This window comes from Macrosteles quadrilineatus, unplaced genomic scaffold (genome assembly GCF_028750875.1).
Source record: "Macrosteles quadrilineatus isolate MER2022 unplaced genomic scaffold, UCM_ALF_1.0 Scaffold_11__1_contigs__length_5352618, whole genome shotgun sequence".
Taxonomy (NCBI): domain Eukaryota; kingdom Metazoa; phylum Arthropoda; class Insecta; order Hemiptera; family Cicadellidae; genus Macrosteles; species Macrosteles quadrilineatus.
In genome coordinates this window covers 1,853,176-1,880,188 of record NW_026542604.1, presented here as the reverse complement: position 1 = coordinate 1,880,188, position 27,013 = coordinate 1,853,176, and the positions used below count along the sequence as shown (strand labels likewise).

General features: G+C 39.1%; 1 protein-coding gene across 1 annotated transcript; it reads right to left on the bottom strand.

Moving 5' to 3' along the window:
* Positions 1 to 452: 452 nt before the first annotated feature.
* LOC129004754 (valacyclovir hydrolase-like) lies at positions 453 to 26,938 on the bottom strand. Its single transcript, XM_054433369.1, has 7 exons — positions 26,633 to 26,938; positions 25,496 to 25,586; positions 23,476 to 23,642; positions 23,010 to 23,163; positions 4,178 to 4,277; positions 2,493 to 2,648; positions 453 to 1,724 (listed from the first exon to the last, which is right to left on the bottom strand). Exons 1-7 carry the CDS (start codon positions 26,741 to 26,743, stop codon positions 1,598 to 1,600), a joined length of 906 nt encoding a protein of 301 aa, XP_054289344.1. The 5' UTR covers positions 26,744 to 26,938; the 3' UTR covers positions 453 to 1,597.
* Between the last annotated feature and the right edge of the window lie 75 nt (positions 26,939 to 27,013).

Here is a 27,013-nt window from a genome sequence, read left to right as displayed (position 1 = left end):
TACTAAATTATTTGTTTTTTTAAGCTCTTTAAAAAGGTCTAAAGAGAAATCGGGAAATTTTGTGTTTTGAGGGTCAAAAGTGAGAAAAACCAATTTTTACCCCATAAAACCCCCCGTAAAGCCCCGTTCCCATGGTCCGATCGTGCTGGTTCGCGAACTCATTCAAGTTTATCCCGCTTTACACCTTTAAACCAAATTTCATCAAAATCGGACAAAAATTACTCAAGTTATTGCGTTCACGGACGTATATATTAGATATTAGACGTATATATATTAGATAAGTCTATATATATATATATATATATATATATATATATATACATATATAAAAATTTGAACGAATGGTGTTTTTGGCCTCTGGGGACATCAAAATGAAAAAGTAAATCGGTCCCGGGTCTAGGTCTTACCGTGCCACCTACGGTAATAGCTACTTCCCTATAGGGAAATTCGCTAAAAACTATTTTTGCTCCACCCACTGCAAGCTCTGATATGTTAAGAGCACCACAAGCACACAATAATTGGAAAAAATTAGTTTTAGAATGTTGGTAGCTTGTACTGTAGAGACATGTTCAGGAATATTAGCGTGTTTAGCCGCCATCTTAAATTGACCGGGTCGAACCCTCTTAAAAAACATGTCTAAAAAAATATAGGTTGTAGTTGTTTGAAATACATATCCTACTAACAAAAATGAAATGCTGACTAGAAATAGAAAATTAATTTAGGAAAATTAGTTGAATGGACAATAAGAAGTCATTGTTGGCCCAGGTATCTTGCTTGTTCTTAAAGAAACGTTTTGAATTTTTTGACTGTACGTTTAAAATAAGCAACCAGTTATTTGAACACAAATGCAAATTAAAAATGCTGCATGACTAGGTTTTATATTTAGCACTAAAACCTAGCAATTTTAGTGACTATGTGTTGTAATATGCTTACCCCCCATGCAAAATCCTAAAACTATAAAACTAACAACAAAACTTGCTATATTCATGATATCAATTGTAACTTTGCAAGAAAATTAACTAAACTAGAATCTAAATAACCTACAATTTCAAAGAAGGCACTTATAAAAAAATATATTGAAGATTGAATTAAAAGAAAGCGCCATTAAACTTATTCGTTGAGTCAACTTCTTCTGAATATAAATCAATTTTGCTTCCTAATTACAATGCGTTCAGACTTATTCACTGGTTGTAAAGTTTGTGAAAAGTTTATACAGAGTACAAAAATATAATTTACCTAAGGCAGTCTCATCCCGTATTACATTTTATAAACATTCATGGAATGCCACAATAAGAATTGAATATGTGAAATAAACTTCAAAGCATCATCATATCCAGGGGATTGTTGATATTTCTAGCTTGTAAAAGCTAGATAGTGACAACACTTTAAAAAAGAATAATGCACTATTTCAATAACACTATCAATATCACTACTGTACTGTTGTGTGGTACATTCAACGTAATTTCCATTTAATCTGGATTATAAACTAAAATGTCTCTAAATTATAATTTTTAAGTGCAAGACTTGAACAATTACAATTCCCATAACCTTAAAGTAACCAAAAAATTGGTATTCTGATAAAAACATACAACATTCACTACAGATTAACAATACCCGTAGCCCCCAAGTCCTCGGGTTTTGATAAAAAGTCGTCAATCATTGAGTTGATTTTGTCTGAAAACTTGTAGTGGAAATTATGTCTACCTTTTTTAATCACACGGTACCTGAAACAACAAAAAGTACTTACAAATGAAAAGTGTTTAAGGTAACTACAAAGCATTATGATCGTAAGCTTTATAAACCTATATAAAGTGATATTAAAGTGATCAGATAAACTATCGGAAATCAAGGCCAAGATTAAAAAAGTAAATAAAACACCAAAAACATATAAGAAAATTAAAATGTACTAAAGTAATGTGGTGTACTTTGGAAAAATTCACATGTTGGAAATCACAACAGATAAAACAATTGAATAAATTTACCAGAATACGGTCAAAAACTAACACAAAAATTATAATATATTTTCACAAGGTTAGAACTCACAGTAGGTGTGAGAGTGCTCATTTAATTTTGTTTGTGTTATGCAACAGCATTCAACAGGTTTGTTTATTGTAAGAACAATATTCAGAAGGTATAAAAATCATATCATAACTAGCGGGATTTTCAATTGCAGCATACTTTTGCAGCTAGAATATTACAACAAAGTAAAGCGAAACAACACTTCTTGCTGGACAGTCGCTGAGGAGACAAACGCGTCTTCTTTCTTATTTTCTGAATAGCCCTCGCACTTTGTGAAATTGCTAATTACTGAACCTCCAACTACGTCCATTGTGGTTCGGTAATATATGAAGGTTTTCACTGTTTCTACTGTGGAAACAAATGTATTTTATACAAAAATCTTGCTTAGTATAAAATGAATTTAAGACCATTAGGGCACATTTATCAAGGACCATGTATTATACAGTACTCTGCTAGATGTTTCATGTACTCACTCCGCACTCTGGATGTGTCTGGCCACATATTCTCCATGATGTAGAGGTACTACAGGGTCCAGCTCTCCATGTAACACCAGTGTCGGACACTTCACTTGGGACAAATACTTGCGACACACCTCGCCATCTCTCTGGCTCAACGTGTCCTCGAAATATCTGTAGAGGCAAACAGACAAAACGTCAAGGAACAAATTGGTTAAGCAGTTGGTGTAAACAACATGAATCAGTAAGTGTCAACAGCCACAGAGAAGTAAGGAGCAGAGGATTCACTCCATAAATCCTCAAAAGGAATGGAAGGATTACACTTATATTATGTAAACAGCACACAGTTTATCTGCATTAAAAACTATACAATTCACACATTTCATTTTTTTAACTATGCCTTTGACTATTGACAGAAGTAGAGCATCCCATTTCCATGCGCTGTAGCCAGTTTTACAAATCGTTTTATGTCCCGACTTTTCATCCCAGGACGCTAGGTCCTAGCCCGAAACTGGTTCACCCATTACATCGGACTAGTGTCACAGCACATGGATAGAATCCATTGGCAAGATTTGAACCTGGGGCCTAAGGCTCCCAAGCCCCGAGCTCTACCGATAGACCAGCTCACTTCCAACCAGTTTTAGGATGAAAATGAATGTAGTTAAATTGAGCCACCAACAGAGTGTGCTGATGTCATTTACCAATTTCTGTTAAATGCCAAAGTTTTAACCAAACTGAATTAAGACATCTTATTGTAAACTATAGCATCTTTTAAGTCACACCCAACTATTAAAGTAGTTGAAAATTATCTTACTATTGAAAATTAAGGAAGAAAATAACAATTTGTACTGTAGCACAATCAATTTAAATAAGCATTGACTACAGCTGGTCCTTTACTTTACTTTACTCTACTTTACATTGAAATGGCAAACATACAAAGTAGGTAAATTAACTAAAATATGAATGGAGATGAGTGTAGGATGAGTGGCGCGATCTTGTAGTCTTGTTAGTGACTAAGGTTCGACTATTTCGACACATTCCTTAGACACAGCTGTTAATTAATAGCCCATACAGATAATGGCAACTAAGGGACCTACAGTTTATAGTGGAATCCGAACCACATTTTTGCCTTGGTCCATCCATATCATATACAGTACGGTAGACTCCCTCTTATCCGGACTCCTCAGGACCGAGGCTAGTCCGGATAACGGTTTTTCCAGTTGAACCGACGTCCCCAAAAAACTTGTAAAAACGGACCGTTTAAATGCATACTGTATACAGTATTTGACTTAAATTTAGGAGAGCTTTGTTTTAAGACACGTGGTCACTGGTCTCAAATCTTTCCCACGAGAACAGTTGTTAAAGTACCGCCCACTTCCTGCCGATCTAGTCCGGTTTAACCAATGTGCTCATAAAAATTGTCCGGTTGAAGAGATGTCATTTCCGCCGAGTGTAGTCCAATAAAAAGTTTTCCAGATAAGAGGGAGTCTACTGTAGATGGGTTGCCTACTTCACTACCCAATGGTCAATGGTTATACTCCCACAGACAATTGCAACTTTCAAGTTGAAGTTTGGCTAGCAACACTGTGCAAGTTATATTTTGCACATTGAGAAACCTTCTGAGCATATTATTCTCCTGCGTAAACATAATAATTTTTGTAACTGTGGTGGGCTAGTGAGGATTGAGTTGTAATTGTACTCACTGGCAGTAGTTAGTCCACAATGTTGTCAGGTATTCAGCTCCATACACAGCCTCCAGTTTCTGCCTCAACTGTGGTGTCCACTGGCTGATATCCTTCAGCCCTGTCAACATTATACTACACAGTTCACTTCAGCAACTGCCTTTAAATGGCAAATCTGTAGACAGTTCTATATTGCTAGTCAACAGTGAAAATGTGACAGATAACAAAATTGATCATTAATATAAACTAGATAACCTGTTGCTCGAAATCGAGCAAAACTGCAACTTGTAGGCCTAATAAAAAAATAAACAACAAAAACATAAACAGCAAGACCTCAATCAAAGAGTAATTCTAAAGTCTATGACTGATTATAGAAATACGAAAAATATTATGTTGTAACAAATTATAAAACTAACCTACAATATTTAAATATAGATCCGCTCTCATACTGCTTTGGTCATTTCTTATGTATTGTAGGTGGGTACCCACTATGAGAACGTAGATGTCAACCACACCCTGTAAAGTGAGCTTTTCCGACCTAATGTTGCTAGCCAAATCCCTCTCTTGACGCAAACCAGTACGACACGTAATATAGCACTCTTAAATTACTTCTACGATAGGTTCTGTTTTAGGCGTGTTTAAATTAGGGGCCCCAACCAAAGTTTCCAGTTGGGAACATTAGAGGGCAAGCAAGTGGATCTAACGACGGATCTAGAACGGATTCGCGTTTAACATTATTAGTAAAAAAAAAGATTTATTTGGTCTGGTGGTCCTCTGTTTTCAGCTTTAAAAATAGCGGCGACATTTATACAGTTCGCATCATTGTAGCGAGGAAAGCCAATTATTTGATCTCTTATGATGTACATAAGAATCTCCCTTAACTCCTCGGAGCTCTCGTCCCTACACATTTCTACCACAGTTTTAAAAGATTGGGCAAATGGGTTGGCAATGTGACCCTATTTCCCACATATTTTTTCACCGAATCTTTCCTTTCAAGTGTTATGGATCTTGAAATTGTAGATCCCCTGTATGATCCTCTCATCTAAATGAGCTCCAGAGCTGACCATGGCAAAGGCGGAATTGAATTGACGAATTTTATTCTAATAATTTCTAGATCCAAAAATTATTAGAAACTATTATTGGAAACTATTATTACTATTATTACAATTACTATTGCTACTATTACTATAATTATACTACTATTACTATAATTATTGGAAACTCACAGCCCTGATTTCAGATTGGGAGTTTCCAATATGTTCCTGAAAGTATGGTGAATTCCGCAGATGAGGTAAATGGTTCTCTCATTTATGGCAACAAAGAGTAATAATTGAACTGTATCGGCCAGACTTTTTTTTTTTCTTAAAATGTAAGCCACCACAATGTAAACATCTAACGTTCATTTGTCCAAGGTTAGATGTATCCCACACGATGGTTGCCACTCTGTAATCTTTAAATGATACATTGGGAGATTGATGCAAGCGGCCACGTTTGCGTTTCCTCCAGCCACTCATAGTTTTCTTCTTACTGGTGGCATATTATTTTAAATTTAGATAAATTACGAAAGTTAACAAAACAACAGAAAACACTACAACGGAATTGTTATACACATTGTAAATTACATGATATGGTGATGTAACTGCACTGGAAATAATCACTTTCAAACATTCATTTCATCACACCAAACTGTAACCAAAACAACACGATAATTCAGTAAAATACGATGTAAGGTAAATACATTCAACTATTTACAAACAATTTGTTGTCAAGTTTTGCTAGGAAACTCTTTATTTAAGAAACAGATTTAGTTAACAGATGTTTAGATAAAAATATAAAATTCCGGCTTTGCTCTGGAATAAATAAGTCCTGCAGTCTATGGTCAAACTTAAAAACTAATAATAAAAAGAATTAAATATTTATTCTTACTAAACACTTTGTTGTCTAGTATTGATAGGATGCTCTTCATTATGAACCAGACTTAGTTAACAGATTGAAACAAAATATAAATTCCAGCTTTGCTCTGGAAGTTTTAAGTCCTGCAGTCTGTGGTTAACCTTAAAAACTATTTCAAACTACGTCCATATGTTATTTGTAAACAAAGGTAAATGAGTTTGATCAAATGTCAACAGATGGCGCCACCTTCCAAACTTTAGCCCTTAATAATTGTACTTAAGTGGTGACCTTTCCAAATATTCTGAGACGTATTTGCACATCTACGTGAAAATACCTTTAATTTGACACCTCAAACTTTAAAATCCATCAAGCCGTTATTGAGTTATGACTGTGAAAAGAAAACTGCTTGGGTATTAATATATAGACTCGCCTTTGGCTCGCTGGGGGCTCCGCCCCCAGGCCCCCTAGCTGTTAGTCGTCATTAGTAGATTAGAGTTTAGTTTGTACAATGCAGTCAGTGAAACAGTCAATATTACGTTACATAAAAACAATTTTAGGAATATATTACAAGAGGTTAGCAAGTTAATTTCAAGCTCCAACTTAAAAAACCCTTAAAAAATCTATTTTAAAGTTGCTGAAATAGAGTATGTTAGTAAAGTATTTTTACAACTGAGTTTTTGGTCAAACGAAGTGATAATACAATTGGGGTTGTGATAGCGAAAATCGATATAGAAGTAATAACCATCTCACGAACATATTATAGTAGATTGATAAGTTTAATAGTAAAGTATTATTATGAAATAAATAGATTATAGTAAATAAGTTATTTTTGTTTCCCTGTCGGTTAGCCACAAACTGTATGGCATATCCAGTTCCGCCACGAGGAGGCCAGGAAACGTCGGAACCATATTTACAATTACTTATAAATGTACAAGTTAGTAAACTTTTGTATAAGATTAGTAGATTGATTAGTATGTCGATTGATAAGTGAATACGTTGATAATAGTAAAGTATCATATTAAATAAATAGATTATAGTAGATATTCATGTATATATTTATGAAAATAGATCAAGTAATGTTTGTTTCCCTGTCGGTTAGCCATAAAATTTATGGCATATCCAGTTCCGCCACGGGGAGGCCAGGAAACGTCGGAACCATATTTACAATTATTTACAAATGTACAAGTTAGTAAACTTTACTAACTACTTTATACAACAACGGGGACTTTTGATAAGGCAGGCCCCCTATCGTACTGCCGATGTTGTCAAGTCACAACGGGGAGTTTTGATTAAGCAGATCCCCTAGCCTACTGCTGGTGTCAAGTCCGGTTTAGAGAAGGAGATCGCCATACACGATGTTCTTTGCGTATGCGATTCCATCTCGGACACGTTCGGGATGGACGAGAACGACAATATGGTCGGGATGTCTGACCCTACTGAGCAAGACGTACAGTTGCCCGTGCGTGAAGCAATCGGTCCGTAAATCAACACCGACTGAATCTATTGTCTGACCTTGGCTCTTGTGTCCGGTCATGCAATAGGCCAACATCAGTGGGAACTGACGTCGACGAACACGTAACGGCGAACCCTCGACAAACGCAAAAGTAAAGGTAATCAGGGGAATTCCGATAGGTTGCGTCTGTCCGGGAAGTCTCACTGTAATCAGGCGGTTGGAGATGCCGATTACGATGACTTTAGTGCCGTTGACGAGTCCTTCAGCGATGTTGAGGTTCCTCATAATGAGGCAAACAGAGCCGATCTTCAGCCGCAGAACATGGTCTGGTACGCCCTTGCCAGTAGCCGTGTTCAGGAGTTGAACGTCGACATCCAGGCCATCGTCGTTCTCTCTGTCAACTGTGTCGGCGCTCCTCAGCTCGTACAGATGACCGTCGAGGGAGTTCAAGATGTGGTCGTTGATCTCCTTGACGTTCACTATCAGAGTCGAGAGGATTGCGCGTCGCGAACACATATCAGAGTCGAGTAGGACGTTTGCGGGAAAGACGGAATCGACCAAATCAGTCAAAGACGTCACTTGTCTAATCCCGTGCAGCGGAATTAGACTTTGTTCGTTCCGTCCCTCCAAGAAAGTTGTCGAACTGACAGTCCCGTTGCCTACCTCAAGAAGGAATTCGGAATAGGCTGTGGAACCACTAGTCCGATGAGCTGTCGTCAGGGCAAAAATTTTGAAATGCTGCCACAGATGGGAAGCCCGAAGAGAAACACAAACTATGTCAGATGGCGTTCGAGCGTTCACAACGACGAGTGCGATCTGGCGGAAGTCGCCACAGCAGAGGAAGATTTTGCCACCGAATAGCTCATTGGAACGCATGAGGTCTCGCAGGGATCTGTCGAGAACCTCGAAAACAAACCGATGTGCCATCGGGGCCTCATCGAAGACAATAAGCCTTGCAGCCCTGATGAGCTCTGCTCGCTGGGAGCCGTTGGTGATATTCCAAAAGCCGGTGCCGTCACCGAAGTCGAGTGGCAACCTGAACATGCTGTGAGCTGTAGTCCCACCAGGCATGTTACCCGCGGCGATCCCAGAGCTGGCGACTGCCAGTGCAACCTGACGACAACCTCTCACGTATGCGAGAATGACACGAATAAGAGTGGTCTTTCCGTAGCCACCCGGACCGTCAAGGAAAATGATTTTCGACGACGTTCCGCTGGCTGGGGCATTGAGAACGGAGGCAACGTACTCAAATACACGGTGTTGGTCTTCAGAGAGCTTTGTCACCCACTCCTCCACAAACGCTCTCTGTTGATTTTCGCCGTGTAAGAGCAGTTCTCTGCCCAACTCCGTCGTGTCATCGTGTACATCGGGGAGGCCGTGATCTGCGACGCAAGAGCCCTGCCGACGGAGACTACGATCAATCTCGATGAGACCTAGCTTGTAGGCCAGTTCAACATCGAGAGGATTACGTTCAATGTGGTCCTCGCAGATGGAATCACGGAATGCATCCCACAGGAGAGCTGCGGGAGCTCCCATGTTGCAGAGGATCACAAAGAAAGAACGAAGTCTCGGGCCAGTCATGAAAGTGGCGGCCTCGCGCAGCGCGTAGTGGTACTCCTGTTCATCTTGCACCAAGCCAAGATGCCGCGCGACCTCTTGAAAAGTGCGGCAGTTCGGCCCACCGCGGGACAGGAGGTCGGCATAACCACGGCAAGCAACAGTCATCAGTAGGATACGCAGGTAATACTGTTCAGTCCTGCTCGGAGAGACCCAAAACAGTCTGCACACTTTCTCGCCACGCTGGCGGGCCGTGATAAAATGGACGCCGTCAGGGTGCTCGTATATCTTTGCAGTTTTAGGGCGCTTGACGTGGACCACAAACGTTTCATAAAAACCCTGATATGTCACGTCGTCAAACAGTGAAATACGAGGCCGGTCGAAGTAGATTGTAAGTTTGGAGCTGTTCCTAGCGGCTGCCGCTGCCAGTTGGCCTGGTCTGAACAGGACGGACTGCTTGCCCTCCAGATGGACGGGAAGACATTCAACAGTCGGTTCAGATTCTGAGACAGGAAAGTTTAACAAACGCCAGCACGCGTCACTGGCACCCACCATTCTCTTCGTCACGTAATGCTGTACCTCATCATCCTGCTTACTGAAGGGAGTGACTGTAACGTTCTGGAGAGATCCTCCCTTCATAAGATATTTGAAGAGGTACTTAATCACGCGGCGAGTAGACGCCAGCTCCAAATTGATGTGGGCCTCGTATTTCAATAAAAGTGCGGAGTTATACGGCACTACCCAACCGTCATGTACGGCAATGTTCTTATTACGTGATACAATAGTCCCCTGATTGGTGTAATCACGTCGGTACTGGACGAATCCCCTCTCGTCGACGTGGGTGGTTTCACAGCAGGGCTTGGGGAAGTATTTGGTGCAGTAACCCTTTGCAGAGTCCCAACAGAGGAAGTCAGTCCTATGATCATTACCACATGGACCGTGGATCATGTGTTTGAGGACCAACTTCCTCAGTCGGCCTCCGGCCTCTTCTTCCGAGGGAATATCCGCGCGGATGATGGAGTCAATTTCTGACGCCTGAACTGGACCGTCGCTGTCAATCTTGAATACAATTTGGGCGTGAGGAAGACCCCTCATTTGCATCTCGATGACGTAGACGATATAGACAGCGCGTCCGAACATTGATCCGCTGCGTAGATCTCGGAGAAGTTCCAGAAGTTTAATTCTAAAAACTCTGCAAGCAGTGCTAGGGTCACTGCGAGTACCTCCACGAGGGCAAGCTTTCTTGTTTTCCTCCCAAGTCGCGTTGTACGTAAAAGTCAGAAAGAAAGTGGGGGAACCCAGGCGCGATACGAGTGCCATGGCATCCTCATATTTGACCTTCATGTATCTGGGACCCCCGGTGAACGAACTTGGGAGGTAGACTTTTCCTGCCTGCACCCCGCCCTCGCCTTGGACGGTTTCATCACCAGCGATGTCGTTCAAGACCTGCTGTGCATTACGGATCTCGTCAACCGGGCCTACCCGCAAGGCATTGTCGGTGTTCTTCAGCTGCGTGAACTTTATATAACGCAGTCTCTCCTCCTCGTACCTCGCGAACATCTCAACCTGCCAAGCTTGTGAAAGACGGCCTAAGTGAGAGAAGCGAGGTTCAGAAAGTAGGAGGCAACGCGAGTACGTAAACTGGGTCAGTTTGGCACCTTTGTTGTCACGGCGCCCGACGTGCCAACCCACAGTGCCTTGCGGATAGAGTAGGGGATATTGGAAAGGTTCCATTAGGGGATGTAAAAGATCGATAAATGTAGGTCTGTCGGAACCGGATTTCCATATTGTCAGTCTCCGGGGCTCAGTGTCGTTCTCATCATTGCTGAGCACAGCGTGCACTTCAACGCCTGTCTGCCGATCACCGAGAACAGGGCCATGGGTAGATCTACTAGTCACTTGAAAAGCCAAGTGAGCGTTTACAGAAGGCTCGTTGCTCAATCGACGATAGTGCTCAATGTAAGGATTTTCCCTCGATAGAAAATCGGCAATACCGTCGATGATCTCGGCATCAAGTGATCTACCCATCGCAATGTTACGGCGCTCTTCGCCGTCGTCTATGTACAGGCGGGACCGATTCACAAACTGAACGTTTCCAGAACGAGTGGTGAACTTTTGTCCTGGGGCGTCCAGATTGTAGACCTGGTGGTACATTCTTCCCTCGATCTTGAAAAAAGAAAGACCACTAGGATGACGATACCCGCCTGACACTTCGAGCGCGCAGAAAGCAAACAGATCGTTGTATGCACGGGCTCTTTCCAGGAAGTGGCGATTGGAATAAAAGTGCTCTAGGAGAGGAGGAAGTTGAAGGACATTGAAGGCTCCCTCACCGCAGCACCATTGCTTTCTACTCTTCTCTTCCTCGAAGAGCCTTGCCTGGCAATGACGACACCTATAAACGTCGTCCACCCAGAGACTGGTCTTTTTTAATCTGTACGGCTCTATTGTGTCCAGCAATTCTCCACTCCAAACAGACATTGGGCTGTTTTTCACTATGGACCGAGCAAGTGGTCCAGACAGATGTTGGAGTTTAGACAGTATCGGATTTTTCAATCGATAAATCTGAACTCTTTCAGAAGCCGCACCAGGGTGACGCTGAGAGAAAGTTTGCACATCGTGGCGATTTTTCTCAGGATGAGTCTCCCTGTACTTCTTCTTAGCTGCGTCCACTTGCTCTTCACGAGTGGAAGTTAGAGTTTTAGGACGGCCGCGCTTAATTAATTTTGGTCTCCCACGAATTTTGTCTTTGGGATGTTCTTGTGGATTGGGGCTGCCAGTATCATTATTAACAAAACTAGGGTCAGCGCTTTGAATCAAAGGGGCGGCAGGAGCAGGCATGACAAACTTAATTTTTGTCAAACAATAATAAGACACAGTAAATCTTGAATTCGACAGAAGCAGCGCTGCCAGTGAATGTAACGTGTCACAAACGAAGAGCCTAGCTTTGTTGTTTTCTGGAACAATGTCACGGCGCCGGTTTTCGTTAACAGCGTGAGAGTCGAAAACGTAGTAGCGGCCATTTGAACGCCAAAAGGCGACTGCCGCTAATTGGCCGGTAAACAGAAAACCGCCGTCAAGAGAATCGGAGGACAAAATCCCCTCCAGTATACTTGATAATGCGTTTACAGCATCATCAAGTAGATCGACAGCCGAAGGGTACTGGCCATTACACACATACGATATATCCTCAATGGATACATGCATGTTACCAATATCAAAGTCCCGCACAAGTTCATCGGGAAACAGATATCTGCTAACAATCTGATACTCATGGCGTGATTTCATGTACAGACGATCACCGGCCATGAGAATCTCGTCTATTGATCGGGTACTAAAACCATCACCTAACACATTCCAGGCTAGCGCGCAGGCCGCATTCGCCACGCACTGAGCGTTGTTGCTAACAGTAAATCTAGGATCTCCCTGGTTAAAAGATCCAGCGGCAACGCAAGTGAAAGCCATCTCGTATGAATACTAAATAGAGGAGCGAAAATTTGGTAAAAACCACTCAACTCACATAGAAATGTACACCTGGAATTAAGCAAGTGTAGTCAATTCTAGTAGCAAAAGAAAGAGCGAGAACCAAATGTTAAAACTGCATAACTGACGGTAGTATGTGAAGGAGTAGCAAAATAAAGAGCGAGAACCAAATCTTAACACTGCATTACTGACTTTCACGTACTGTGTTTTGAATTGTAACTTAAGGGAGTTTTTTTTTCAAACTATGGAGCGTTATTCTCCATAAGAATAACATGGGGCTTGTAAAAGTGGTAAAAAAACCTTAAAATTTTGACATTAAACCTAAGTTTTGGGGGTCAAGGAGTAAAGTTACGAAAAAACACGTAATGAGTAAAATTTAAAGTAAAGTAAGGAGAATACCAAACAATAATAATATTTGCGAAAAGGAATTACTTAAGTATGATAAAATTGCGAAAACCGGTAAAAATTTGAATGAAATTTACCAAATTTTGAAAGTAGGGCGTTTTTTGAAGGTGAAGGAGTGCGATTTTCGGAAAACGCCTAAGAGGGTTTTGTAGAAAATTTAATTCCTGTTCCTGGATATGCTTTCAAATCTTTTCTAGCTCTTACCGTTTTCGAGCTACATCCGGTTGAAAAAAAAGTGTTTTTTTCGTTTTCAGAGGTCCGCCATTTTGGATTTTTGAGGGGGTTAAAATTTGAAAATGGGACTTTTGCAAATGCCACCGGTAATATAATATCTCATACAACAATACTACGCAAATTTGAAGTCTCTAGCACATTTCTAAGCGGTTCATATGAGAGTACCAAATTCGGTATTTTTCAATGTTATTTCCCATAAGGATAACATGGGGGGGGAAATTCGAAATTTCGGGGGGGTTAAAATTTGAAAATGCGACTTTTCGGATTTTTCCCGGGGGTTTAGTCACTAGACCTACGACCACCGAAAATTTCAAGTCTCTAGCTCATCTAGAAGTGGTCTAGAATTTGTATCCCTTAGTTACATATGCGGGATTATAGTATTTAGACTCGCCTTTGGCTCGCTGGGGGCTCCGCCCCCAGGCCCCCTTTTTTGGTAGGGGGTAAATAGAAATGGTCCATGGCGCAAGACCTGCAATTGAGCCAAATTTCAGATCTTTAGCTATTTTAGAAGTGGGTAAAATTGATTTAGACCGATGGACCTGTAGGAATAACATTGGGGGGGGGGGATTCTATATTTCGTGGGGGTGGGTGTTATATTTGTAAAATGTCACTTTTCGGAAAGGGCGCAAGATCTACAATCATTCAAAATTTCAGATATCCAGTTAATCTAGAAATGTGTAAACGTGATTTAGACTTATGCACCTGTAAGAATAACATTGGGGGGATTTAATATTTGGGGGGGGGGTTGTAAATTTAAGTAAACCAGAGTAAATCTATAGCATGAACGGACCATGGGAACGGGGACTTATGGTGGTTTTTATGGGGTAAATGTTTTCTACATAAGAATAACATGGGGCTCGTAAAAACTTTCAAATGTTGACATTAAACCTAAGTTTTGGGGGTTAAGGAGTAAAGTTACGAAAAAACACGTACCGTGTAAAATTTAAACTAAAGTAAGAAACCGGTAAAAAGTTGAAAGAAATTTACCAAATTTTTAAAGTAGGGAGTTTTTTGAACCCGAAAGAGTGCGATTTTCGGAAAACACCTACGAGGGTTGTGTAGAGAATTTAATTCCTGTTCCTGGATATATCCCTGTGAAAAAAACGTGTTTTTTCGTTTTCAGAGGTCCGCTATTTTGGATTTTTGGGTGTGTTAAAATTTTAAAATTGGACTTTTGCAAATTTCACCATTAACTTAGGATCTATTACTAGAAAACTAACAAATTTCAAGTCTCTAGCACATTTATAAACGATTCATTTGACCATACCAAAGTCATCAAATTTCAATCTTATTCTGCATAAGAATAATATGGGGCTCGTAAAAGTGGTAAAAACTTATTTTGGGTCAAGGAGTAAAGTTACGAAATAACATGTAGTGTGTAAAATTTAAAGTAAAGTAAGGAGAACACAAAGCAATAATAATATTTGCAAAAAGGAATTGTTTAAGTATGAAAAAATAGCGAAAACCGGTAAAAATTTTAAAGAAATTTACAAAATTTTAAAATTAGGGCGTTTTTTGAAGCTTAAGGAGTGCGATTTTTGGAAAACGCTTGAATAGGTTCAGTAGAAAATTTAATTTCGTTTCGCTAAGATCCTTTCAAATCTTTTCTAGCTCTTACTGTTTTCGAGCTATATCCGTTTGAAAAAAACTTGTTTTATCGTTTTCAGAGGTCCGCCATTTTGGATTTTTGGCGGGGTTAAAATTAGAAAATGGGACTTTTGCAAATTTCAGCATTAATATAAGATCCCCTACTACAATAATACCAAGTTTCAAGTCTCTAGCACGTTTCTAAACGGTTCAGATGAGCACACCAAAGTCTACCATTTTCAATGTTATTCTCCATAAGAATAACATGGGGCTTGTAAAAGTGGTAAAAAACCTTTAAATTTGACATTAAACCTAAGTTTTGGGGGTTAAGGAGTAAGGATACAAAAAAAACATTAAATGAGTAAAATTTAAAGTAAATTGGACTTTTGCACAGCACTAATAATATCTGCAAAAAAGAATTGTTTAAGTATGAAAAAATAGCGAAACCCGTAAAAAATTTCAAAGAAATTTACTAAATTTTGAAAGTAGGGCGTTTTTTTAAGCTGAAGGAGTGCCATTTCCGGAAAACGCCTAAGAGGGTTTTGTATAAAATTTAATTTCCTTTCGCTAAAATCCTTTCAAATCTTTTCTAGCTCTTACCGTTTTCAAGCTACATCCGGTTGAAAAAAATGTGTTTTTTTCGTTTTCAGAGGTCCGCCATTTTGGATTTTTGGGGGGGTTAAAATTTGAAAATGGGACTTTTGCAAATTCCACCGGTAATGTAAGATCCCATACTACAATACTACGCAAATTTGAAGTATCTAGCACGTTTATAAGTGGTTCAGATGAGCATACCAAAGTCGGCAAATTTCAATGCTATTTCCCATAAGAATAGCATTGGGGGGGAAATTCTTGAATAAGGGGGGGTTAAAATAAAAAAATGCGACTTTTGAGAATTTTCCCGGGGGTTTGGTACCAAGACCGACAATCGTGCCAAATTTCAACTCCCTAGCACATCTAGAAGTGGTCTAGAATTTGTATCCCCCGTGAGTGAGTTACACATCGGGCTGTATAGTTATATAGACTCGCCTTTGGCTCGCTGGGGGCTCCGCCCCCAGGCCCCCTTTTAATAGTAGCCGTGATGAGAAATTGTCACGGGGGACAGGATGTTGTCCGGAAACATTTTTGCGTAAAAGACGTAGTGATAACTTGGCAGTTGCGAAGTATTCCATAGGGGGGTTGTTTAGTGCAAACCAAACCTGTAATGGACCCCTTGCGCAGTAAAAATCACCAAAAATAGGGGAAATAAGGTAAAATTTCAGGTTAAAGCACGAATTTGGGGTGGAGATGGGGAAAAAATTAAACTAAACGCATGGCTCAATCAAATCCTGGTTGAAGTTCGTTCGCTACTTTCACTCACCTTTAGGTTGAAGTTCGTTCGCTACGCTCACTCACCTTTAGGTTGCAGTTCGTTCGCTACGCTCACTCACCTTTAGGTTGGAGCTCGTTCGCTGCGCTCACTTGCCTTCAGGTTAGCTCGTTCGCTACGCTCACTCACTTTTAGGTTGGAGCTCGTTCGCTGCGCTCACTTGCCTTCAGGTTAGCTCGTTCGCTACGCTCACTCACCTTTAGGTTGGAGCTCGTTCGCTGCGCTCACTTGCCTTTAGGTTAGCTCGTTCGCTACGCTCACTCACCTTTTGGTTGCAAATTATAGAAGGTCACTCTAGGGACTTTCCTTTCAACGTTGGGAGCATAAAAAGTACAAATATACGTACGAAAAGTCGTTTTAAAAATTAAAAACACGTAAAAAAATCGAGCATTTTCACAATTTTTGGAAGTAGGGCGTTTTTTGAAGGTGAAGGAGTGCGATTTTTGAAAAACGCCGAAGAGTGTCTTGTAGAAAATTTAATTGCGAACCTACGATTTTTCCTCAAATCGAATCTAGCTCTTACGGTTTTCGAGCTACAGCCGTTTTAAAAAAAAGTGTTTTTGCAAAAACAAGGATTTTAATGGAATTTTTTGGGGGGGTTGAATTTTGAAAATTGGGTTTTTACGAATTTCACCGATAACGTAAGATCCCATCGTGCGATACTACGCAAATTCCAAGTCTCTAGCACATTTCTAAACGGTTCAGATGAGCGTACGAAAGTTGGTATTTTTCAATGTTATTTCCCATAAGAATAACATAGGGGGGAAATTGTTAATTTAGGGGGGGTTGAAAGGGGAAAATGCGACTTTTCGGGATTTTCCCGGGGGTTTGGGCACTAGACCTACAAAACGCCGAAAATTTCAAGTCTCTAGCTCATCTAGAAGTGGTCTAGAATTAGTATACCTGATCAGTGAATGAGTGAGTTACACATCGGGCTGTATAGTTTATTAGATTCTAGATCCAAGCCTCACAGCCCTGATTTCAGATTGGGAGTTTCCAATATGTTCCTGAAAGTATGGTGAATTCCGCAGATGAGGTAAATGGTTCTCTCATTTATGGCAACAAAGAGTAACAATTGAACTGTATCGGCCAGACTCTTTTTTTTCTTAAAATGTAAGCCACCACAATGTAAACATCTAACGTTCATTTGTCCAAGGTTAGATGTATCCCACACGATGGTTGCCACTCTGTAATCTTTAAATGATACATTGGGAGATTGATGCAAGCGGCCACGTTTGCGTTTCCTCCAGCCACTCATAGTTTTCTTCTTACTGGTGGCATATTATTTTAAATTTAGATAAATTACGAAAGTTAACAAAACAACAGAAAACACTACAACGGAATTGTTATACACATTGTAAATTACATGATATGGTGATGTAACTGCACTGGAAATAATCACTTTCAAACATTCATTTCATCACACCAAACTGTAACCAAAACAACACGATAATTCAGTAAAATACGATGTAAGGTAAATACATTCAACTATTTACAAACAATTTGTTGTCAAGTTTTGCTAGGAAACTCTTTATTTAAGAAACAGATTTAGTTAACAGATGTTTAGATAAAAATATAAAATTCCGGCTTTGCTCTGGAATAAATAAGTCCTGCAGTCTATGGTCAAACTTAAAAACTAATAATAAAAAGAATTAAATATTTATTCTTACTAAACACTTTGTTGTCTAGTATTGATAGGATGCTCTTCATTATAAACCAGACTTAGTTAACAGATTGAAACAAAATATAAATTCCAGCTTTGCTCTGGAAGTTTTAAGTCCTGCAGTCTGTGGTTAACCTTAAAAACTATTTCAAACTACGTCCATATGTTATTTGTAAACAAAGGTAAATGAGTTTGATCAAATGTCAACAGATGGCGCCACCTTCCAAACTTTAGCCCTTAATAATTGTACTTAAGTGGTGACCTTTCCAAATATTCTGAGACGTATTTGCACATCTACGTGAAAATACCTTTAATTTGACACCTCAAACTTTAAAATCCATCAAGCCGTTATTGAGTTATGACTGTGAAAAGAAAACTGCTTGCGTATTAATATATAGATATTAAATGTGTATATAAATTTGTGACTAATTGTTTGAAGTTGATTGTCTCAATGAGAATACTCTTCATCACTGAGACTGTGAAGGGGACATAGACACTGTGCCAGTTCCTTTCCCTATCATGGAACCTCGGAAATATTCCCTTGTGTACGGGGTGAGGGTCAGCCCACTGCTCTACCTACAACTAAACTAACATACTGGGATACTGGGTCAAAAAATGGCAAACAATTTTTTATCCAAAACATCTGATCTATTTTGCGTGTTCAATATAATTTTAATGTCATAAACTTATTATTTAACAGTTTAAATTTCAGTTTTTTTTGTTTTTTTAGGGGCCCTTTTATTAATAAATGCCTGAATAAGTCTCCATGCAAGTAATTTTTAATAACTAAATATGGCAAATGATAACAACAATAATAAATAAAACTAAATAAACACTCACACAGGCTCAACACAAAAACATATGACATAAGTTAGGCCAAATAACAGTACTGATTGTGGATGCGACACGTTGCTGGTAGATGGTGGTCATGACCTACTAACATTGTCTTTTTGCAATCTTATCTTCCATATAATTAATTCAATATGGGTTTCCCTGTTACATCCCATTTTCAGCCGTCCTACTCAACAGATTTTTATGATTGAGGTATAATTGTAAAGCTTCTAGCAGAGTGACAAATGGTGAATAAACAGGTCATTGCCTTTAGAGATTTGTCCCTCAAGTGTTAGATTTTTGTTGTTGTTTTCATTGCTGACCAACATTCTTTATAACAGATTAAATATTAAATGTGAATTTCAACTTGAACAACTGCTCTTTCAGTTGGATGACCACAAGGCAACAAACTCATAAACTTGTAAACAAGAGACAAGACAGTTTATGACAATGGAATTTAAATAGACTACTTTTTATACTAAAATATTCCTTAAAAACAGTAGAGTCCCGCAAATTCGGCACTCAATAACCCGGCAGTCTGGATAACTCGGCCATCACTTGGCTCAGAAAATTGGTGATTTTTTGAGTCCGAGTTAAACATGGACTCAAGCCAGCTCAAGTCAAATCATTCACAACTCGTACCAAGGATTTGTTGTACTATATCTGGTGACTTAATACTGACTTTTAAAATAAATATAAACTAGTAAACACGTTGCTCGAAATCGAGCAATTCCAAAGAACTAAAGTAGTTATTTAAAAACAAATAAAAGTCATCATAATTTCCGATGAGTTTAAAAGACTTTGAATAGAAAAATAAATAACAGCAATTAAACTATATAGCTGATTAAAATGTAAACAATTATGTTCTTCATAAGGATAACATGGGAACTTTCAAAGCCACTCGGGCAGAGCCCAAGTGACTTTTTCAAAAATGTAAGGCCAGTTTGCAAATCTACACGACACGCTCTTTCCAATGAGACGTCAATGGATAAAATCGGTTAAGAAATGGCGTAGGAGTTCGACCGACAAAGTTTCATGTAGCGTATTAATTATATAGATAAAAAAGGCAAGTAAAAGCTTAAAAATTGTATTGTTCTTACTTTTAACTCTAGTTCCTGATAACCCAGCATTTCACAAACTCTGCACCTTTCCAGTCCACACTACGCCGATTCTGCAGGACTCTACTGTAACTATGTTTTTAATTTTTATATTATAAATAAAAAAATATATATATGCATTGAACGGATGGTGTTTTTGGCCTCTGGGGACCTCAAAACAAAAAAGTAAATCGGTCCCGGGTCTAGGTATTATCATGAGACCAACGGTAATAGCTTATTCCCTATATGGGAAATTCACTAAAAAGAGTACCGTAGCTTAACTCCACCAGAAAACAGTTTAAATTTCTTCATAAATTTCAAATCCCCTCCATTTACCCAGTTTGATCTTCTGAGGAGGACATTGTCAGTACAATCAGCTCACTGACATTGGTTTCGGACCCAATGTTGAAGGAACGTTTTTCTGTTATCTATTGTATCCCAAAAAGCTTCTTCCATGATTCCCTGACTGAGTGTTCTGCTAAATTATCTCTTGCTTCGGCAACCCAATAAGCAGCATTCTTTAGTGTTATTTCCTCTCGGAACTGTTTTCCTTCGACCAATTGTTGGCTGAATTAGAGAAGTAACATTAGGGGGTAAGGATATCGCCTTACAGGTGCGATAGCGGCAGATGCCCTTGGGCTGGGTAGGAAGACCCTGGGGAAGGTGGGGTTGGCTTTATTAGCGGCCATTGGGTATTCCGTGGACATTTAAACAATATGGGAATTCAAGTTGAAAGCCTCTCCTGTGGAGAGGAGGAGAAGACAGCATTCCACGTGATATAAATGTGCCCAGCCCTACAAGGTCTGCGCATGAGATCCCTTGGCCTATCGACTGGAGATCAAAGGGAAGAACCATTGGGTTAATCCATAGTCAAAAGGATCTCATGGTTCACAAAGGACCTGGGATTTGACAAAGAATGAGGACCTGTGAATGAGGGTGCACAATAAGCTGTTCTAGCTGCCCTGCAATCCCATAATTACTTGAAGCCTGGCCCTCTATAAAAAAAAACAAATATATATATATATATATATATATATATATATATATATATCGCCTAATGAGGTAAAGCCATGTTTCAAAATCAGGGATTCCATTTTATTTATTTTTATTTTTCTCGGTAGTGTCATTAGAATTTACCGACAACTTTTATCTACTAATATCTAGCTGTCTTATACCAAACCTATTCTCCCAACAGGTTCATTGCCATGTTTGAATTGGTTTTTAAATTCAATTGCTTTGACTTTTCCCACTTAATGGGCGACCTAGTGACCTCATTTGAGAGAACCATATAAATAATGCCTTACATGTCTTTATCATAGTCTTCTGACTTGAAATTTTATCGAAACTGCTTCTCTGAGAAGTCCATGCTTCAAGTTAAGATATTTTACAACGCCAGTCTCCCACAGCCACTTCACCAACACCTAATCCATTAGCTACTTTCACTCTCCATTGTCAAGACGTTTGATTGCAGTCAATTTAAACAACTGTACGCTTTTGTTTACCACTAATCAGGCTAAAAAATAACACACTACACACCTCACAACACACCAGTAGCTTCAAAGCTACTACAGTATTGACAACTAAGCAAACAAGCTACAAAATGGCAATAATCAACTACAAACGCTCACGACTTCGGCCGAACACCCTCGACTTTTTTCAAGCCCGGAAGCTAGGATAATCGGCACTGGGATAATCGGCCAGGCCCGTTTTTGACCATGTCAGCGCCCTAGGCACAACTAATAGTAGCGCCCCTTTGCAATATATAACAGGGACCACCAACCGGGAAATCTGGGAGCTAAGCGTGAATTTTTTTGAACCAGGAATTATGTGTTAATTTTCTATTTCTACCTGGAATTGTCAATTTACAACAGTGACGTTTCCGTGACCAAGGGAGACGGGAGGCGATAATATGTCTCCACAAGGCCTCGAGGGATGATCAGAACTTTGCCGCGATCGCATGAGATGATAATAATATCTAAACGACCGCGGGATATGATCATGATTTTACCGCGATCGCGCAATACGATAATGAGATCCACAGAGCCGTGAAGGATAATCAGAATATTGCCGCGATCGCATGATACGATGATAATGTCTAAACGACCATGGGATATGATCATGATTTTACCGCGATCGCGCGAGACTATGATAATGACTAAATGACCGCGGGATATGATCATGGTCCACACAACCACGGAAAACAGTCAGAAATTTGCCACGATCGCGGAAGACGATAATGATATCCACATAACTGCGGGATATTATTAACATTTTGCCGTAATCGCGGGAGAAAATTACGATGTCTTCACGACCGTGGGAGACGATTACGATGTCTTCACGACCGCGGGAGACGATTACGATGTCTTCACGATCGCGGGAGACGATTACGATGTCTTCATGACCGAGGGAGACGATTATATGATGTCTTCACGACAGCGGGGGACGATTGCGATGTCTACAGGATCGCGGGAGTTACAATAATGATGTCTACTCTACACGGCTGCGTGGGATGATAAGAATTTTACCGCAATCGCGTAAGACGATGATAATGTCCACTCAACCACGGGAAAGATCAGAAATTTGCCTCATTCGTGAAAGACTATGATGATCTACAAACAACCACGGGAGATGATTACCATTTGCCGCAATGGCGGGAGAGGATGACAATGCCTCACGACCACGGGAGGCGATGATGTCTTCACGGCTGTGAGGGATTATCAGAATTTTATCGTGATCACGCAAGGAGATGATAATGTCCACACGGTCCCGGGAAAAGATTACAATTTTGCCTCATTCGCGGTAGACGGTGATAATCTCATCACGACCGCGGGATGTGTTCATATATTGCCGCGATCAAGGAAGACGATAATTATGTCCACACATCCGCTGGAAATAGTCAGAACTTTGACGCGATCGCGGGAGACGGACGATGATGACGTATATACAACCGCGGTAAATAATTAACATCTTGCCTGTGGGAGACTGTTAAGGTGTCTTCACGGCCGCAAGGGATTATCAGTTTACCGCGATCGCATGCAAAAACGGCCACAATTTTTTTTTCTTTTTTCCAATTTTTTGGCGCCCCCCCAAAAAAGCCAATTGTCTCGCGCCCTAGGCACGTGCCTACCTTGCCTATTCGGTAAATCGGCCCTGTAATCGGCACTGGGATAATCGGTACTCAACTGTACTGTTTCTGGTATACGCATACAAAAAGGTTATTCACAAACAGTAAACAGCTTGATTCACAGCTTTAAACTCCACCTGATATGAGAAGCTGGCATTACCCTGGTAGATTGCAACATCCTCCTTAGTAACATACGCCATCGGTGCGAGCAGCACAGCCCGGTGTAAATTGTCAGGGTGCAGCGCCGCCAAGATGATGGCTGTGATGGCTCCATCACTCCATCCCAACACAGAGTACTGCCGCCGGTCCAGTTTCTAAGTATAAATAGAATATTTTATTTCAGTTGTTTTCTAGTGTTTCAAGTGTTTTCTAACCCATTGTAACATTGTTTTAGCTTAAACAAATCACTGGGTTATATATCATTGACTATAAAGTCAATGGTTATAAAGTGCCTGAGTAACAACAAGATAACGGCTTTCAAGAGATCTAAAGTCTGATATCTGGAGTAAAGTTGGTAAAAAGATTTTTGTTTCTAAATAAGTTTTTAATCCAAATATTATAAATGGCCTAATCAAAATTAAAATAACAAAATCTAAATGAGCGTGCAAAGAACCAAAAGTATTTACATTCATTAGAGCTCCTACGACTTTGGCGTCGTTCACATAAAAATCTGGCATGAATTCTCGTTGAGGAGGTCTGCTTTTTCCATACCCAATTGGATCCCATGATATCAAGGTATACTTTTCTTGATCTAAACCACTGAATTGTGGAGCAAAATCACTTTGCATTGTACCTGTAAACAGAAAAATTTTGATATAAAAATAAAAATTGTAGTTTTCATCCCTAGGTACGAAAGTGGCTCTTTTTGGTATGCAATCGTGATGTACGATTAGGTACCAAAAAGACACTTTTGCTCCGTGTGATATACAACTATTTTAATCTTACTTTGGGAATAACCTTCTATTCATGACAGTACCCCCGCCGCAGCAAACCTGCCGATTAAGCAAATTTCCATTTGTCTGAATTGATTTTCAAATCTATATTTAAATAACATTAGGCTTAACGAGTACCTAGGTTTGCTGCCACAAGGAAACTAATAAGGTGTTTTCTTTTTAGTAAAATATTAATACGTTAGTATAAAATAAATAAATTTGCCAAGTTTGACCAAAATATATCCATAAACAAGAAAACACCAACATTTTACAATAAGTTTATCCTCCATAAGAATAACATGGGAATTTAAAATTTACAGTTTTTTGAATTTTCTCCATTACTAATAACCGTAAAACAACACTTTGATATACTATAGTTATTTGTGTAACTAGTGGTGAAAGTGGCACTTTGCTGCACACGAGAGCAATGTTTACGCACGAGCCGCAGGCGAGTGTGGAATGATCTCGAGTGCAGCAAAGGCCTTTTTCACTCGTGTTACACATTATATTTTTCCTACAGTCACTATAAAGCATATAAATAATTAGTCTTTCAAACACTATGCAACACGTTTTTAGGTTCAGCTGGCAACACAAATGGTGCCCTAGAGAAAGTAGTACCCGCGGTCCATATCACTCCGCTATTTTTCCTCGGCAAGAAATGTGCTCCGCGTTTTGAGAATATAGTTCCGTATGTTTTTGTAATTTGAAGTGGTTTCCGCGCCTAAAAAAAATGCTTAAAAGGTATTTTCTTGTTTATTAAGATCGTAGGAAGGTTTTAAAAACGTTTAAAAGAAAAGTCCAGAAATTTCAGAAATACCGAAACTATAAACACGAAATGACAGGTTAAATCGTAGTTATAATAGTCAATCAGCTGCTCATAGTATAATTATCTTTAAGTGTTGCCAACCTATTTCCAAGCGTACAAGGATTACGTGCATAATGGAACCACGCTGTTTTGTGTTGTTTCGTTGGAATCCTGATGTGCGGCAAAGTATAAACCGTACAGCAAAGTATAAACCGTACGGCAAAGTATAAATATGCAGCAATTAGCAGCTTTCTGTACTATAAACAGTACAAGGAAGCCAACTTTGTCGGGTGACTGTAGGAAAAATTATTTGTTTTTTTATGCTCTTTAAAAAGGTATAAAGAGAAATTGGGAAATTTTGTGCTTTGAGGGTCAAAAATGAGAAAAACAATTTTTTACCCCATAAAACCCATTGTAAAACCCCATTCTCATGGTCTGATCATGCTGGTTCCCTGACTCATTCAAGTTAATCCCGCCTTACACCTTTAAACCAAATTTCATCAAAAATGGACAAAAATTACTTAAGTTATCGCGTTTATGGACGTATACATATCTATACTGTATATACATAATATATGTAAATGGCAACCTAGCCTATAGGCCTACTCACAAAAAAAATTTATAAACAATAAAAAAAAGTTTATCTTTGCGGTCAAATGGCGAGTATAGGTCGCCGGGCACCATTTTCCTGACTGCTCGAATGAAGTTACCTTCTAGACAAATTTTTGCTTAGTGTTGGTTTTTTAACATAAAATAAGACAATGTTATTGTTGGTTATCTTAAAATTAGGCTACACAGATTTTGCCTACCATGGTTTATCCATCTGTGATTTAACTTAACTTATGTTAGCCTATTTACTTACCAAAAATATAATATTGTACAACATTTCAATTAATTTGATTTACCTACCCATTGCTCCTGGTAAGAGAAGTAAATTATGTTTTCCATTTCCGACAACAGTATAGTTGATTGTATAGTTGTTTATAGTTGTAATGTGTTCCTAAAAAGTTAAAATTCTCACTTAGTTGAACAGTAACTTATTAACAAGAGTTTTTGATAAATCAGTTCTTACAAATAAAAAATTCCAAAAAGAAAAAGGTTTTTAATCATTAAACAGTAGTCATCAAAGCTTCCATAAGTAGCCTAGCCTATTTTTGATCCAAGATCAAATCGCGGAACATCTATCTATTTTGTTATTTTAGTCCTTTGATTAACTTAACTTGATTACTGTTACTTAACAAATTTGTCATCAATTAACTTATTTACGGTAGGCCTACAGCACATAAAAGCACTTCATTTAACATGTCTAACTGCAGTATATAGCCTAAATGTTGGAATTCAGCCCCCTAATAAGAAAAAAAGAGGGTCGTAGGGGGAACGATTGTTCCATTGAATTTCTGGCCCGGAAAATAGGGGGTAAGCTATACTTTCAGTCTCCATGTAGCATTGCAACATTGTCACTTCCCTAGATCCCTAAGTATACATGTAACCTTACTGGTAGGTAAATAAATAAATAAAATTTTCCCGTTAAGGGGCAAAAAAGATAAGTGTTGCAATCGGGGTATATTTGGATTCATAAAATAAAAGGAATTCCATCTAAGGCCAAATTTGTTTTTGTTAGAGGGGAATTTACCCCCTTAAAAAGTAAAAAGGGGGGTTGTAAGGGGACGGTGATGGTTCCATTGAATTTCTAACCCAGAAAATGGAGGGTAAACTTAATTTCAGTCTCCTTGCAGCATTGCAGCGTTTACGGGTAAATACTGTACAAGGTTTGAGGGAAAAAATACCTGGGCAAATTTCCACTCCCCAGAGCCAGAAGCCTAAGTTAAGTTATTTCGGGTTGAATTTGAGTGTGAAATAGAATGTTATCTGTAGCCTACTTGTTATAAAATAAACTTACTACTTAGATCAATAAATCAAACAATAGGCCCTATGTACTTAGGCCTTTGGTTGTAAAGGCTACATATTCTTATGCTAGGTATGTATGGTAACTTGCGAAATTACAAATTTAATCAACCAAACCTATAAAAATATAATTTGACTAACCTTTAAATCAAAGGATAAATTTCTTTGAGTCATCATGGCTGTTTGTACATTCAAAATCTGCCTTTTAAATTGAAATGACTTCTTCAAACATATTGTTCTGATCAAACACATCCTCAGTATTTAGAAATACAGACCTACAGTAGGCCTAACTTATATTGCTAATAAAAAGTTTAAAATATCAATAGGCGTAGCTAATAATCCAATCAATTAATTACTATAAAACTTAATACCAAAAGAAAATTCTTTTTAGTTATATTAGTCTACTTTCTTGATATTTTGTTGAAGATGTAAACAAAACAATAACAATACACAGTTGACAATTCTTTTCGATCCCCTTCCCCTACCATCTCATTTTGTTTACTTTACTGTACCAACCAACCA